The 16,726-nt window shown below is 45.0% G+C and overlaps 1 protein-coding gene across 10 annotated transcripts in view; it reads left to right on the plus strand.

Moving 5' to 3' along the window:
* VWCE (von Willebrand factor C and EGF domains) overlaps positions 1 to 16,726 on the plus strand; it is a 520,650-nt gene that overhangs the window by 163,718 nt on the left and 340,206 nt on the right. For all 10 annotated transcript variants that reach the window (XR_011279709.1, XR_011279708.1, XR_011279710.1 and 7 more), the window contains one exon: positions 5,187 to 5,306. Coding sequence is in view for 6 of the 10 variants with exons in the window: in XM_069623796.1 (XP_069479897.1) it covers positions 5,187 to 5,306 (120 nt within the window). In the remaining 4 variants the exon portion in view is untranslated. The remainder of the gene's footprint in view (positions 1 to 5,186; positions 5,307 to 16,726) is intronic.

Below are 16,726 nucleotides of genomic sequence, written 5' to 3' on the forward strand. Positions count from 1 at the left end.
AGGCAATTGGGCTACAAATCAACAAATCTAGGCAGTTGGGCACAATGCTTTTATAGTATCATCTAGATTCGAAATATTGAATTTGGGCAGCAAATCAGCAATTCTAAGGCAGGTTCAGTATATGCAGATAGGCAGATAGGCTACTGCACTCTCTGCAGTTCCATATAGACCGAGCAAAGGCATGAACAATTAGAGACAGTATATTTGCACGTTTGCCAATGATATGACAGGCAAAGAAGTTAAGCAGCAGCGTAGTAGCAGTTAGTATGTGCAATACCTGAAACATGGATCAAAGCATAAAGTCATGAGAACCCCAGAATGGAAAGTTTCCTTTGAGCGCAATGGGGTGGATCTGCACGCTCTATATGGCATGGGACCGGGGTACAGTGGTGGGTGTAGGTGTAGATCAATAGTTCTTATAGGCGCAAAGGATATAGTGCTCAGGGCAGTCTATGCGCTAGGAGACGCGACAATGCCTCAGACCTCCTTAGCAGGGTAGGGCACAGATACCACAGTGCTTGAGGTAGACTCTGCCACAATATCTTCAGGCACTGTAGCAGGTGGGTGGCTCTTGGGCTAGAGCCCTTCTCTTGGCCTCCCTTGCTCTGTCTCATCGCCTTTAAAGGCTTGCTTCCTCCTACTACCTCTTTGATGCTTTGCAGCTATAGGGCTTTCGCCACCTCCCACCTTGGTGCAGTCCCCTTTTCCTGCTTCCCCCCTCATACTCTTTATTAATCTCCAAAGCTTTAGGTGTTTTAACCCCAGGGGAAAAGCACCACCTTCCTTTGCGTTCACTACTTCTCTTCAGCTCCTTCTCCTTCCACTCCCCCACTTGGCTTCCAAATTACTCTTCTTAAGGTGTTGCTCCTTCATCACCTCCTATATCTCTGTTTCCGCTTTCTCCTTTCACTCTATGGGGGTCGTTCCGAGTTGGGAGGTAGCCATGGTGCTATTAGCACAATGGCTGCCTCCCATACCGGGTCCGGTCTGGTTGAATGGGGACTTCCCGGGTCATTCTGACCCTGGAGGACCCGGTAAGTCCCCATTAATCCAACCATTCCCCATCCCCATTTGAGCCCCCATAGGCTCAATGGGAATGGGGAAGGCGCTAATAATGGGCCCGCGAATAGCAGGCCCGTTATTAGCGCCCTGGTCCCTTAGCGGGACCCATAAAGGATGTGTGGTCAGACCACACGTCCTTTACGGTTCCCGCTAAGGGACCTCGGAATTGGGCGGTAAGGGATTACTGGCACAGGTCTCCTTACCGGTGCCCGGTATCCCTTACCGCCCAACTCGGAATGACCCCCAATGACTTTCCCCAACCTCTTCCTCCCCACGTGTTACTCTCGTCTTGCCCTCCTCCACAGCTTCTGTCTCTCCCTGCTCGCTCCTCCTTCAACTTAATACTTCTCTCCTAACCTACCGTCCTGATGTCAAACATTTCTCATCGGCCTTAGCTTCTTCCCTACCTCCTTTCTTTCTCTCATCCTTTCACTCCAAGACTTCTCTCCAATCTTCTCCTCTCCAAATGTTACTCTATTATTGCCCTCTCCTGCTCCTTCTGCCTCTCCTTTCGCTCTCTCCTCTCCTTCCCCTCCAATAGATATTTCCCAAGATCTCAAACCTTTCTCCCCATCATTCGCACCTTCTCTCTCTGCTTTCCCACCTGCATCTGCTCTTAGTTTCACTCCTCTGTCTTACCGCCTTTCTCGCCTTGTGTCTCTGTCTGATCAATCTCCTCTTCTCACTATTTCTTCTCCCCCTCTCTCTCCTACCACTCTGCACTCTCTGCTTTTCCTACCCACCTGCTAGCTTTGCCTCCCTCTTCACCTAAGCCTCATCTCGGAAACGCCCCCTCCGTCCTGCGCTGCCTTCAGTCGTTGACACCCTCACTTAGCATAGTGCGCTGAGTCCCTGTTTACATGTGTGGGTCCGCCTCTGGGGCCTATAAACTCCCAACCATACTCAGCTCTGAAGCCCAATAAGATCAGCGCGGGAATTGTGGCTTCAAATTCAAAATCTTCTTCCCAGCTGCTCATGACAGAGGCAGGCAGCTGTATCTGTGGTGTAAACACTTATAGGGTCCATCTTCTCATTTTTCCTGTCAGATTATTGCCGTTGCCACCACCGCTGATCCTCCCCGCAGACTTTGGCAATCCATTTCATGTTGGCCATGAACTTTCTCTTGCCATGCTGGTGGATATGTGTGGGGTGCTGTGTAACTGTCCGCTATCCATTTTGTTTACAAAACCATGACCCATTGGTCAAAAACACATTCCAACACTGTCTGTTACAATTCACGCGCTGCCTGCACTGGGCGTGCACCCCACACTGCATCCACTGGACTGTCTTGAATGTTTTCGTGTTTCATGACAGCAGGCATGTTATACATGAATATCTAGGGAGTTTGCTCGTGAGCACTGTAGCAGCCTAAACACACTCACACTAATATGTTTTTTCTTCAAAGATGTGTGGTGTTTTTTAGAATGTTGTTCCTAGCGAGGGCACTGCGCTCATCCAATTCAAGATGAAAAATAGTCAGGGTCTGTATTCGTCATGCGCACCGGCATTCCTTGACAAGTGCTTGCTTTATTTTCATTTTATCATCAAAGGAACATGTCACACGTTTTTTCTCAAACAATATGCAGGCATCTTTTGGGATCAGATGCTAGGGCGACAAATTCAGGAAGCGAGGCATGGCCCTGGCATTTTAAGGAATGAGGGTGCCAGGAATTGGGGGCGGGGGGCATGACACTAGCAATTTGGGAAGTCACGACGCCTATTCATATCAAATAAAATACCCCACAAACTAAGCCGTCAGGATGTTGTAGGTCACCTTGAAATCCCATTCGCCTCTGATGACAAACCTCTGGCCTAATGCTTTTATGTGGCCACAGCAATTCTCAGTAACTTGCAATATTCTAAGTATTTGTACTTTATCCTATGTATGATATCATTAATATTAATCTGTTACGTGTCAGCACCTCCCTAGTTATGGAGAGGGGAGCTTTTTTTCCTGAGTGGCTGACAGCCCTGCTAGTCACCCCTTTCTCTCCCAGATGGCTAATAACTCCCAACAGACTGCATAGAACCTTAGGAAAGGACCCAGCAAAGCAGAAAGGCAGCTGTTGGGTCAACAATCCCCCTTTCTTCCAAAGACAGTCAATAGCAGCGGTGGCGCGGGGGCTGGAGATTGAGGGGGGAAATTGGAAGGAAACGGAATGGAGGGTTAGGGGAAGATGGGGGGGGGGCGGTGGAAGCAGCCGTCAGGTTGCTTGGAACACAGGCTTGGATCATGGGATTCAGCCCACGATCCACGCAACCTGATTGATTGCCCACCCCCCAACCAGGTGCTGTTAATAGTCAATGCGAGAAATCAACATCCAATACTCCAGCAAGGAACTAACTTTCAACCAAAGAATTATGCTGGAGTGTAACCTTCCAGGGTGGGGTTGGAAACATTTAAATAGATGTTCATTACCAAAGTTCTGTGAACATTAAGCCGAAAGTCATATTCTGTTTTCACACAAATCCTTGTGGGTTGAGGGAAGAAATGTCTATGTTATCGTTAGACCAATGATTTGTAGCCCCTATTATAAGTTCTCCCTTCTGGTACCACTGTTTACCATGATGGGCCTGTTCTGAGATGACAAACAAACCACCGATTTGCAAGATCTCACTGAAACAGATTTTTTAAAGACAAATTATTCTGTATTTTAGACTCAAATTCCAAGAGTCAGCTGAATGTATTAAATGGCTAGACCGCCTCTATGCCTAGCCAGGTGCGCGCAGGTGAAACATATCAGGCTACAGAGAAGCCACTAACCAGAGTCACTGGATATCACATTCTCTGCCAGTCATCAAGGCCTCCGCCTTTACCACTGCTTCTCTGTATACCCTTTGCCTGACATGCAGGCCCCTTATCTTCAGATTAGAATTTAATTGAAGATTGGTGTACAGTGAAACAGAGAGGTTGTAGTGTTGACCACTACACTCCTGGTGCTTTAACCCCACCTAAGGGTGGTCACCACTTACCATGGGCCCCTACTTTGTGAACTGACTGTAGATCATATCTCACTTTCAAAAGAAATTTGCATGAGACTCGAACACGTGCATCACAACCATTAAATTAAAACTGACCAATGAACAAGGCAAATTGTGAGCCAGCTCATGGTCATGACGCTTTTTGACACAGGGCTGTGGTATAATATGTACAACATGTAGAATATGGCTTCTGTTAAGAGGTGGTACGTTTCCATCTTTGCACATATAGGCACATTGTATCACCATATGCTGAGATGCTATTTTATAGAATTCTCCCTTTGAATAGGAACCAATGCCCTTAATAATTCCCTTGAGAAATCCTCGTTCTGCTTATCAGTAGATTCTACAATGTTTGTTTGAAACAATACTGTCGCTTTGCATTCCTCTGTATTTCTGACTATTAATCATTGGATGCATCAACTTCGCAACCCAGGACTTTCATCCATCAGCTCGATTACCCTATTAGCAAAGGGATTTCCTGATGGGATAGACTGCAGAGCCATAGATCTATTCTACACTACTTGGAGTGATCCTTTCCACACTACTTGCAGTGATCCTTCCCACACTACTTGGAGCGATCCCTTCTTCAGTAGCTACCTGTTTATGAGCCTGATTCCCTTAAATCTGCCTCACATGTCACATCTCTCGATTGTGAAGAGTGTTGCCTTGTCTAATTCCTTACCCGTTTTCTATTGTGATGCTTCTGCCTTCCATGAAAGCTTGTAGCTTTACAGTTACTTAAAGACCAAAGGTACCCTGTGTATGTGACTATCAACCCTCCCTCTGTGCTGGTAAATTTTAATTTTGTAATCTATAGAGTCATCGATTATAGTTTTCTTCTTATCATTTTTGTTCTTATTAGCAATGCCACTTATTTTTTTATTTAGTATGTTGGTCTCAACTGTTCTCTGTTTTGTAGGGCCTTCCTCACTGTAGCCTTCAGATGTGCTTTTCTTGAATCAGCGTGTAAGATTGTTTTGACTTCGATTGAATCATTGCACTCCCGGATGCTCTGGCCAAATAAAGCTATTTCTGTGAAAGTGGGAATTTTGTCTACGTTTTGAGCAAACAGAAAATAGTTAATTCTGCTAAATTATGAGTTATATACCCACACTTACACAGGGTGTTTATTATGTCCCCAGCATCATCTCTTTCCTGTTTGTCGATGATGTGTGAGCAAAGCTGCCAGCTCATCAGTGGAATGCCCGTCTGCAGCTGTTTCCATGGGTATAGTCTCAGCAAGGATGGCCGCAGCTGTTACGGTAAGGAGCTTCTCGAAGGCCCATCAAGCATGGCAAGTTGTACATGGATGATAAGATATTGCTAACTCAATAAGGGTGTCCACAGTCAGTATAGTGGATCACTTAATGCACATTAACCAGGGCTATCCTGGAGCTGTGCTTTTTAGACAGCTCATACTCCTCTAAAGATAAATGCAGATAGCATATGGTTAAGCATTTCATTATTCTCTAAAAATAACTAATCACGGCTGGAGCTAGCGTAGTAAGGCTCCTCGCTATTCTCCAAAGATGGCTGGAGATAGCAAAGTAAGACTTCCTGGTATTCTCCAAGGATGGCTGAGCATGTAATTGAAAGGAATATCTTTATTCTGCAAGGATGGCTCACAAAGGCAAGGTAAGACTTCTTGCTGTTCTCTGAAGATGGCATTGAAAGGCATCTCGTTATTCTCTAACAACGGCTCAATAATGACATGTTAAGGCTTCACATTATTCCATAAGGATGGCTGAAGATTGCATGGTAAAGCTTTTCGGTATCGTCCAAAGATGGCTGAGGATGGCATTGGAAGACATCTTGCTATTCTCTAAGAATGGACGGAGATTTCCTGGTAAGGCTTCTTGTTATCCTCCAAAGATGGCTGAAGATTGCATTGGAAGATGTCCCAGTGTTCTCCACGGTTGACTGAAGATGGCATGACAAGGCTTCTCTGTATTTTCAAAGGATGACTAAGATGACATGGTAAGACTTCTCATTATTCTCCAAGGATGACTGAAGATGACATGGTAAGACTTCTCATCATTCTCATAGAATGACTGCTGATGGCATTGTAAGGCAACATGCTCTTCTCCAAGGATGTGTCAGGGCTCACCTGTCCTTGATGTTCAGAACCTGGATTCTCAGAGGAGGAAGGAAAGAAGTGCATTGCAGCCAAAAGGAGGGCCCAAACCTTGCCACACTTCTGGCAAGTACTGTAGAGGAAAGGCCTTCCCTGGAAAAGCGATGCAATATACATGACAAGGGACACTACGGAGCTGGAATGACAATAATGGAAGTCTATCCTACAATCCCTTACCTCCCCGCCTCTGCATCAGGAATATACACACCAGTTCTAATTAATCTTGCGGTTGGAAGATGGCCGCTAGGGAGTAGAATTATATGGGAATTTGGACTGGGATTGATGGGAAAGGCTAATAAGATCTCGAGTTTTGCAAATAGGAATATTTCTTCCTCTCTTGCATAAAACATGGAAAGTATTGAAAGAGAACCTCTAAATATGTGAACAGAAGCAGCTTGAAAAAACAGTTCTTGGGTGTTCTTGCACATCATGGGCTCTGGCATTTTGCATACATTTGCAAGTGTGCATATCGTTTTTGGGTGGGAAGTCATCACTTTGATAGAGGGATCATCGCATGGTTCTACCATTAGACGTCCCATCTGTGCATTTGCAGTCTGTGATGCACCAACATAGTTTGAGGGCTCCGGCACCAGGAATCGCCTCAGTGTGGGTGTCACCATGCTGGCAGGAGCAGGGCCATCTGCGCTGAGGAACTTTACACGTGGAGCTCAGCAGTGGCCAGAACTGCTAGCACCCCCAGACCCTTCCTTGGCAATGGCCACTTGTAGGTGGGGTGTCAGGTCTTCTTCCCTGTACCAAGGGAACATGGAAGGCAGTTGGAGGAGTTTGTGATACGAGGAGGAACTACCTATGTAAAGGCGTTGCTCCCTTACCCGAATTGTGGAAGATGACCATCGCTGGAGATGGTGTGGTAAGGAGCCTCATAATTCTCTGAGGATGGTTTGATCTGGCATGGTAAGGCACCTTCTTGTTCTCTATGGGTGGCTGGTAAGGTAACTGTATTCTCCAAGATTGGTGAAGATGGCATGGTAAAGCATCTCATTACTCTCTGAGTATCCCCGTAGAAGACATAGCAGACCGTCTTATTATTTCCATTAATGGCTATAGGTGGTACCCTATACCACAGACTCTTGTTATTCTCCATTAATTGGTAGTGGTGTTATGGTAAGGCATCCCATTATTTTCCCTGAATACCCGGTACTGGTTTGGTACTGTAAAGCATCTCATGACTGCCTAAGGACGAATGGTATATTAGGGCGCCTACACTGGAACACTAAAGCATCTCCGTGGATGAACCCCCTTTCTCTGTGTAAATAAGTGTCAAGTGCTGGCATACCTTGATAGTTGGTGCAGTTTGAGCTTACAGAAACTGAACAAATATGATACTTTTAACTGAAAAGAAATGTATTGTCACAAACTAAGGTACCTACTTTTAAACGTTATGAATGTATTAAATCTTGTTCAAATATAGGGTATGAATGATGAATAAAAACATATCGTGATGTGGAAGGGGACGACCTGTTTGCAGCACAGAAGTAGATGTCAGTGTAAAGAATCGTATTCTTCAAAGTGGTCGGGAGGAAGTATTAGTGTAAGGCAGCAGGCAAAGTTACAGTGAGGCTGATTTAGAAAGCGCCATTGAAAAACGATTTTCTAAATCAGACCCAGAGGACGTCTAAAATGGACCGGATACGGGAGGAGCCGGTACAGCTAGCCATCTCGTTTATCGCGCTTATAGTAAACATGCCATTCATTATTCAGTAACGACTAGAAACCCAACCCTAATCACACAAACCCGTCATGCCGCCAAACCTTTGCCAAACGGCCACACTTGTTATGCAAAGTGCATGGAATTGCTTGTATGGTTGTCCACTGCGGGCAGGCAATCGTATGTCTCTGAGAGACATCATTTAAATATTTATTACCCCAAATTCTTCTGTCTTGGAAAAGCAGGTCACGGAGCTATTTTAAACTCTTTTGTTGCACACAAGGAGGATTCCCACCGCACACATTTTTTCCAGCAGTGCTAACGCACCTTGTCGGATTTACAGGCTTATTTTGTAAGAGCCTTTACATCGGGCGGGAAAAGCCAGGAAATCTACGCAACCGTGCTTGCCTCTGCGGTCTGCTCCACTGCATTTTCATCGTGTTTTGATAATTTCCCTCCTGGTGCAGAAAAAGGCACGGGGCCTGCCTGGTTCCCTGATTCCTGTGATTTTTACTGCGTCGCCCAAGAAATGACCATCCATTTCAGCCGCCATGTGTCGGGCGCCATTGCAGTGAATCTGTAAGGATTTCACCTGTTGTTTTGCACCAGAGAAATCAAAAATGGACAATCCATAGGTATTCAGGCGTCTTCATGTCCATCAAAATTAGAAGACGGCGGAGATGCGGTTGGCTTCCCCTCACAGAGCAGGCGAACAGGCGAAGCCTTGCGAAAATGGCACAGATTTCAGGGCATGCACCAGGGCACCTTTCTCTGAGCGCCATTTCCCTCTCAAAGAAAATGTGGTTGTTAATATTATTGTGTGTTTGGTATTTTCCAGAAACAAACATAATATTTCTTTACTTAATAGACGCAGTGGGTGCTACTTCACAAGCACAGGGGATTTTTGTATTTTTTTTTTGTACAGTAATCCCACTCTTCCCAGTGCATTGAATTGGGTTGGTGCCTAAGCACACATAGTTTGGCCAGTCTTATAGCCATGTTAAGTCGTGTTAACATCAGTGCACATATTCAGCAAATACATATAGTACTACTTGTGCACCTGGGGTAATAGTAAAAGAAACAAATATGATTTGCACCAGATCAAATGACATGAAACCATTTGTGTAGAACAGAAAGGGAGCAAATGGGATTTGCAAATTCTTTGCTGCTTGCTTTATACTCTACCCTGCAAAAAGGGCTTGATCCAAACTAGTCCAGAAACCCGTAGATTGAATTCTTACAGTGGAGTAAGACATATGGGGCAAAGGGAATTGTTATTTGTGTGTCTACATGATAAAGCTCTGAACAAATTAATACCACTCAACAATTCAAAAGTAAGAGATTGAACGTGTTCTGGCAACATCAGTTTCCTGCAATTCTTGACATGAAGCAGAACATATAATTCCAAATCCGTGTTATACATTTTTCCCAAGTGCAAACATTTTTATGCAATATGAATCAGACCCATTTGCTCCATTCTTGCCATAAACGGCACAAACTGATGAAAATGTATTTGCAACACTTTATGCCCGGGTTTAGTTTTATGAAATATGGCTTCTGACCCTTTACAAATTGGCAGAGTATGTTCAATTACGATTGAGAAAGAAAAGCATATATTACATTCATCAGAAGAACCCTAGTCTTCATTTGTGAAACTTGGCTTCAGGAATCATCCGGCCCTGCGCTCTACCTGGACATCCCCAACGGCTACACCATCTTTAGACAGGATGGGGTCGGCCAAAGAGGGGGAGGTGTTGCCATTATTGCCAGAGACACTCTTAACAATAGAAGAATCAAAGTGACTTAGGTACCAACGCTGAATATCTTCTAATCAAACTCCAAACCTCGCCCACCTTCACCATAGCCTTCCATCTACTGTACTATCCTCCCGGCCCCTCTTCTGAGTTCCAAGAGGCTCTCATACATGCTCTGTCCAACAACATCAAAAAACCTCCAATATAGTGCTACTAGGTGACCTTAATCTTGGCCTCAATGACAGTAACGATGCACAAGCCTCTACTCTACATAAAGCCCTGTCCACCTTAGGGTTTATCCAGTCCATCACTGAGCCTACCCACACAAAAGGCCAGACGCTTGACTGGGTAGCGCATCATAACTGTCCCATCCTTAGCCCCGAGATCTCCCCCATCCCATGGTCAGATCAGTTCTGCATCAAACTCAACTTTGCCACCACTACAGGGCCCACTAGACCCAACCCAACACTGCCAGCAGCCCTCTCTAGAAGCTCGCGCAAACTCACTACTGAAAACCTCCTTCCTCACCTCCTAGTTCCTGCCCTCCAGCCTCCCTTCCCGAATGATCCAAACCTCCTCGCTAGCACCTTTAAGCAAGTCATCCCTTGCGCTGTAGACACCATAGCACCGCTCACACTTAAGAAAGCGAAGAAATCAAAGCACTCCAATGCCTGGTTCACCCAAGAATTTATAGAATTACGGTCCTCTAAAAGGTGCCTGCTTGCGACCTGGAGAAAAAACCCTAACTAAACAACCAAAATAGCTTTCAAAAACTGTTCTGAACAGTACAAAACAGCCATCACTCAGGATAAAGCTGCATCCTTCAACACTAGGATCGACAATGCCAAATCAGGGACCAAAGAGATCTTTGCAATTTTCAGGGAACTTGAGACTCCTACCACCCCTCCATCAACCATCATCAAGATGAGTCTTGGTGCAACACTATTCAAACCGCCATGCTAGACAAGCTTGACACACTGTACGCTAAAATGATAGCGCACCGAAAAGCTTTACTATCCATCTTAGAAACACAGCCCCCTTCTCTTCCACCCGCCGCTTCCGAGGAGCTACCCACTTTTGACTTCTCTGACCTGTCTGAAGCAGAAGTTATAGACCTTATCAAATCCATTAAACCTTCCAACTGCAAAGGGGATGCTTGTCCGCACACATCATTAAAGAATGCGCCCACTCCTTGGCTCCCTTCATTACCGCCTTCATTAATTCATCCTTCCGTTCAGTTCAGGTACCTACCTCCCTGAAGGAGGCCTGGGTCCTCCCACTCCTAAAGAAAACATCCCTTGATCCAATGGTTCCAGGGAACTACAGACCGATCACTACTGTCCCCTTCCTGCAAAAGATTCTTGATAAAGCAGCCTACCTGCAAGTTCAAAAATTCTTGGAAGAAAACCAACTCCTAGGGCTGTGCCAATCTGGCTTCAGGCCACGGCACGACACATAAACCACCCTATTGGATCTCAAAAATCCAATCGATGACCTAAGAGATGCCGGCAGGCCTGCTCTCCTTCTCCTGCTAGACCTGTCTGACGCATTTGATTTGGTAGATCACAAGACCCTATGTCATCATCTGTCCTCCACTGCCAACTTCTCCCCGAAAGCCTGCGAATGGATATCATCCTTCCTCAAAGAGAGAGTGATGAAGGTGTTCTCTGACTCTTCGAGTGCTGCCCCCAGCCCTATCAAATGCGGTGTCCCTCAAGGGTCCTGCATATCACCAACTCTCTACAACCTCTTCACTAGGCCACTGTTCCAACTTCTTGACGCCATGGGCATCGCATAGACCAACTATGGTGCTCATCCCTCTGACTGGTGACTACCATACAGAAACAAATACTCTCAATCGCATCTACTCCACAATCCAGTCCTGGATGGCTGAAAACTGGCTGTGCCTAAATAGCGAGAAAACAGAACTCTTGCTAATTGGATCCACAGCCACACTCAGTAAACTCGGTGTGCAGTACAGCGCATTTACAATAGACAACATCCCCATTACTGTGTCCCAAGCCATCAAGACTCTAGGTGTATACCTGGAACCTAGCATGACCATGGACAGACAGGTTAATGCCATCACTTCCTTAGCTGCTTACCACTCCAAACTAATCAATGCAGTGAGGCCATTCTTGTCACAAGACAACTGCATCACCATTGCAAGGGCCATTATAGGATCTAGGCTAGACTACTGTAATGTACTCTATGCTGGCACCTCCCAAAAGAACCTGTCAAAACTTCAAGTTGCTCAGAACAATGCCTTGAGGGCCGCAACCGGTACAGATCGCAGGGAGCACATCTCTGGGGTGAGAAGGCAGGTCCATTGGCTGTCCGTCAAAGAAAGAATCCTTTTTAAAACACTGGCCATTGCACACAAATGCATCCATGGATTGGCACCTACCTACTTAGCTCAGAGGATCACCAAAAAAACTCCCTCCAGACCGGCCAGGTCTGCGTATGCCAATCACCTCATTGTTCCTCATACACGAAGAGTTAGAGCCGGTGGCTCTGGTTTCCCTACCTTGGCTGCAGCTCACTGGAACACCCTCCCTGCCCAACTCAGGATGATCGAATCACACACAACCTTCCGTAAAGCCTTGAAGACTGAGCTTTTTGCCTGACTTGCCTCCCCCCACCACCTCAGTTTATGACTGTCTCTGCTTACTGCACCCGACTTGTAACCTACTGTAATCGATGTAACTGTTTTATTCACTGTACTGGGTCGCTGTCTTGTAACCCTTAAGTAAGCCTGCATACATATTCTTCTCAGCGCCTCTATGCCCATGGGTTGCAGCGCGCTATACAAATACTAAAATAAAATAAATAAATAAAATTCATCATCCATTCTTTGGTCATATGGAGATATTATAACAAGCTTTTTTTATAATATCCCACAGTTCATCATTTCACTCTCGCTCCATTCGGTCTGTTCTTGTTATCAATGCGTTCCATGAAGGCCTAAGAGCTGCCTAGCATCTGTCAAAGGGAGCAGTGAACTATTCCAGTTCATCTCCCAGAAAAGGCCTCCCACAATGTCTGGCAGCTCCTCCAAGGATAACCTCATTTATTTCTCACATGTGGATGGAAAATCAGAGTTGCGACTTGTCTTCCTTAAATTAGACAAAGACTGCAATTGCTTTTTGTCCTCCAGGGAACAAAATGCACCGTCTCTTGCTGGCTGCCAAGAATCATTTACAGTAACAAGCTTTACCGTTTGTACTGTCTCTTTTAAGCCCAACTGGTTAACTCACACCACACTTTGCCTCCACATGTATCACATATCATGTCTGTTGGAATCATCTCCATCACAAATGCTCTACCACTCTCAATCACTACCACAATCTCTTCCCCAATAAATCACTTCACCCATGCCTTCCACTTAAAACAATTCCCACCATCTCTACCCCTCTCAATCAGTCTATCACTACCTCTGCCCCTCTTAACCACTTTGACCACCTCTCCAGCTTTCAACCACTTTCACCATCTTTGAAACTATCAATCACTTTACCACACTTTGCTTCCACTTGTATCTGTTGGAATCCCTATATCACCAAAACTCTACCACTCTCAATCGCTACCACCATCTCTTCCCCATTAAATCACTTCAGCCATCTTTACCACTCAGTCATTTCCACCATCTATACCCCTCTCAATCACTCTACCACTGTCTCTGCCCCTCTTAACCACTTTGACCATCTCACCCACTCTCAATCAAATTCACTATCTCTAACTCTCTCTTTAACACTCATTATAATGACCCCTTCAGTCACCTTAGCACTATCTCTACCACTCTTAATTCCTACCACCATCTCTCCCATTCTCAATCACTTCCATATCTACCACTTCCAACAATTCCATTCAGATCAATCTCCTATCAATCACTGTCAATACCTCTCTCAATCACTCACAACCCTCTTAATTACTCTTAATCCACCATGCCCATTTAGCAGATTCTACTGCTATAGCCACCTTCTCAAACACTCTGGATTCCTCTTCGACCCTTTTAACCACCCCAGAACATTTTGAAACATCTAACTCAATCTACTGCCATTTTTGACTCACTCAATCCTTCTAGATTGTTTACCTTCAACCAACCAAACACATTTCTCAAACTCTCACTCACTTTACCACCATCTCCAAATTGCTCAATCACTCCTCCAGTGTTTTTATCTCTCACAAACAATGAACATCCACATCTGCTCCTATCAATCTCTCCACTGGCTCCCGGTTGCTGCAAGGATCAAAGTCAAGACCCTTTGCATCATCCATAAGGCTGTCTGGGGCCTGGGACCACGCTACCTGCAACTCTTTCTCATTAAATACTCTCCCTCCTGATCCCTTCGATCTGCTTGCTCCAATTCTCTGCTGGTCAAATGCTTCTCCAAGCAGAGAGCTGGGGGTTGATCTCTCTCTTCCGCCGGCTCCCTCCTCTGTAAAAAGTCTCCTTCTCCTTCTTGAACCAGATCACCTCAAGTTCTGCAAGCAACTGAAGACTTTTCTCTTCTCCTCCTCCTTCTCTCTCTCCCTCCCGTGCTAACTATCCCCTCAGCTTCTGAGATTGGAGGCCAGGTCCCTCAAGAGTCCAATAGGGTTCTGGCCATTTGTCCAATCGCCACCAGCGTCCACGCCACCCCTGTACTACCCTCTGGGCTTGCACTTGCTAGTTGGGTGATTTGTGTCAGCCCCGCACTTCCATGATGGGCATCAGACCTCCCTCTTGGCTTGGCATACCTCCACCCATGCACTTACCTGTTGCCTCCCCAACAGGCACCCTGCACCCCTCCCCACGTAGGACCTTAGCACTTACTCCCTCGCCCCCCACTAGCACTCTTTTTCTCTGCACTTGCACATTCTGAATACCACAAGGCCTAGTACGACCGCTGTTTGTTGTTTTCTTATTTATTCATTGTCGCTTCCATGATTTATTTGCTCCGCTATTCCCTTCCCTTTTGCCTTGTGGCGCTTTGAAACACTGTCCTATTGTATAACCACCATATAAATAACCAATAAGTAAAAATAAATAGATCAAAGAATACATGCTAGAGATCCCCAGAGTGTAATTATCCCAGGATATTGCCTGTTTTACCGAGCATTATGCTACATATTACTTGAATGGAAAATATTGATTTTTGTTTGATGAAACGAAGAATCTTCTTTTAATGTAATACATATAACAATGCTGCATTCAGAATGGAATAATAACTTTACTTAAGTGGTTCGACTTCTTTGCAGCAATCAAGTTGTGCCACTGTCGTATCAACTACGTTACATGCTGATATGCTTCTTTGCATTTATCCCATGGACAGCCTCCTAAGTGACATTCACTTCACCACTTTGCTGTTCACTTTATTGTTTTATATTAAATTAAGTAGCACAGTACTGTTCACCTCCAGGGAGAGGCCACAGCTTTATAGTTCATATAGGGGTGAGTATCTTGTTTCAGCTGTAAGAAGGAAGAGGGAGTTCAGCAATGTGCATAATCGCTTGGGGGATTACAAGCAAAATGATTGGTTGGCTTAGTGGGTTAATGAGGTGAGGAGAAGGGGGGTAAGGGTAAGTTTTAAGGTAGTTTTGTACAACCATCTCTTGAGGGATCTACAACCAGGGACCATAATGGGGACATGGGGGGGCTAACAAACCTGACAAGAAAGGGAAACCAAACCTCTCTTAAAGGTAGGTAAAGTGGTCAGACCTACAAGGCTTAACTCTCAGGTAGAAGTAGCAGACCGTTATAAAAGTAAAATGAGTCCACATACTTATGTCTAGAAGTACACCACACTGATATACTGAAATATGCAGGCTTTTAGTATGTTACACATATAGATCTCTATCAGGTCAAATAATTACTTAGTACATAATACACAGTATCAAAACAATCTACATTAAAAAAACAAAAAACTCTAAGGGTCTTAAAGGACTCTCCTGACTCCACTGCCTTTATGTGGGCCCACTATCATAGATAGGCACCCACATAAATTCACAGAGGAGGGAGAGCAAGGGAACCACACACCATAACAAAGCAGGTAAAATACCTAGGATGTGCACATCTAAGCACAGTGTCCTAAAGACTCAACACAACCTTGTTATATTTGGTAGATCCTAGACCAGGTGGTCCACGCCCAATACATAAAGGCAAAGAGTCGAAAGAAATGGAAACCAGACATTTTAAACCACAGGAAAAATCTCCAAGGCCACCATCAACACTCCACATGAATTCTAACCCTATAGTCTAGAGCATAGTATTAAACATAATCCAAATGCAGATATGCTCATTAATAACAGGGATAGAGGGTGGAAAGCAATGACTACACAGAGCACAATGCTTCCCAGAAATTCAGGGTACATTTTAGAAACGTTTACCAATACACTGAACTCCCAGGAAAAATGGTCACACAGTTATTAAAAATAATTACAGTGTATACAGTTATTCACTGTTACTGGAGAAAAGAGCAGAACTTTCAAACTGCATTTAGAATTACAGATAAATCCTAAAATCTCAGTTCTTGGCTTAGAACTTCATAACTTCCTTGTGGGTGCACCGAAAATTTCAAGGGACCGCTTGGTACCCCAAAGTCACTTTAGGCGAGTTCCTTGGCAGGTAGAAAGTTCCAGAGAAGTTAATGGGACAAAGTCAGTAGGCCATCCATGTGTAGGGTGGTAAGTCTGTTTTACTCGACAGGTGCAATTTCTGTTGTCAAAACCTGTTGGGGAGGACCAGAGTAGACACCAATAAAGAGATCACAAGGTTGATTGCGGAACCAGAAGCACTAGGAGAATGTGCAGAAAAGCAGGAAGACCCCCAATGTAAGTAAACAGGAAACCCGGGTCAGACTCATCGCCAAAGGAAATCGACCCTAGCACCCAGAGGTACGTACTTACAGCGGCAGTTTCAGTGAAAATTACTCCAGCTGGTGAAACAACTTGGGTAAGTACAGGCTTCTTTCATAGAGGCAGTTTACAGGCAATGAACCCTTAGCCAACATGAACCCCAACAGGGGAAAAGAAGAACAAACAGCCTTCCAATGATGAAAACATTCAAACCAAGAGTGAAGTATCCGGTGAGGAAGACTCTGGGTGAAGTGGGATCCCAGTGGCTTTTGGGAATTTGTATTTGTAGTC

Source organism: Ambystoma mexicanum, chromosome 11 (assembly GCF_040938575.1).
Source record: "Ambystoma mexicanum isolate Mex_15411 chromosome 11, UKY_AmexF1_1, whole genome shotgun sequence".
NCBI lineage: Eukaryota > Metazoa > Chordata > Amphibia > Caudata > Ambystomatidae > Ambystoma > Ambystoma mexicanum.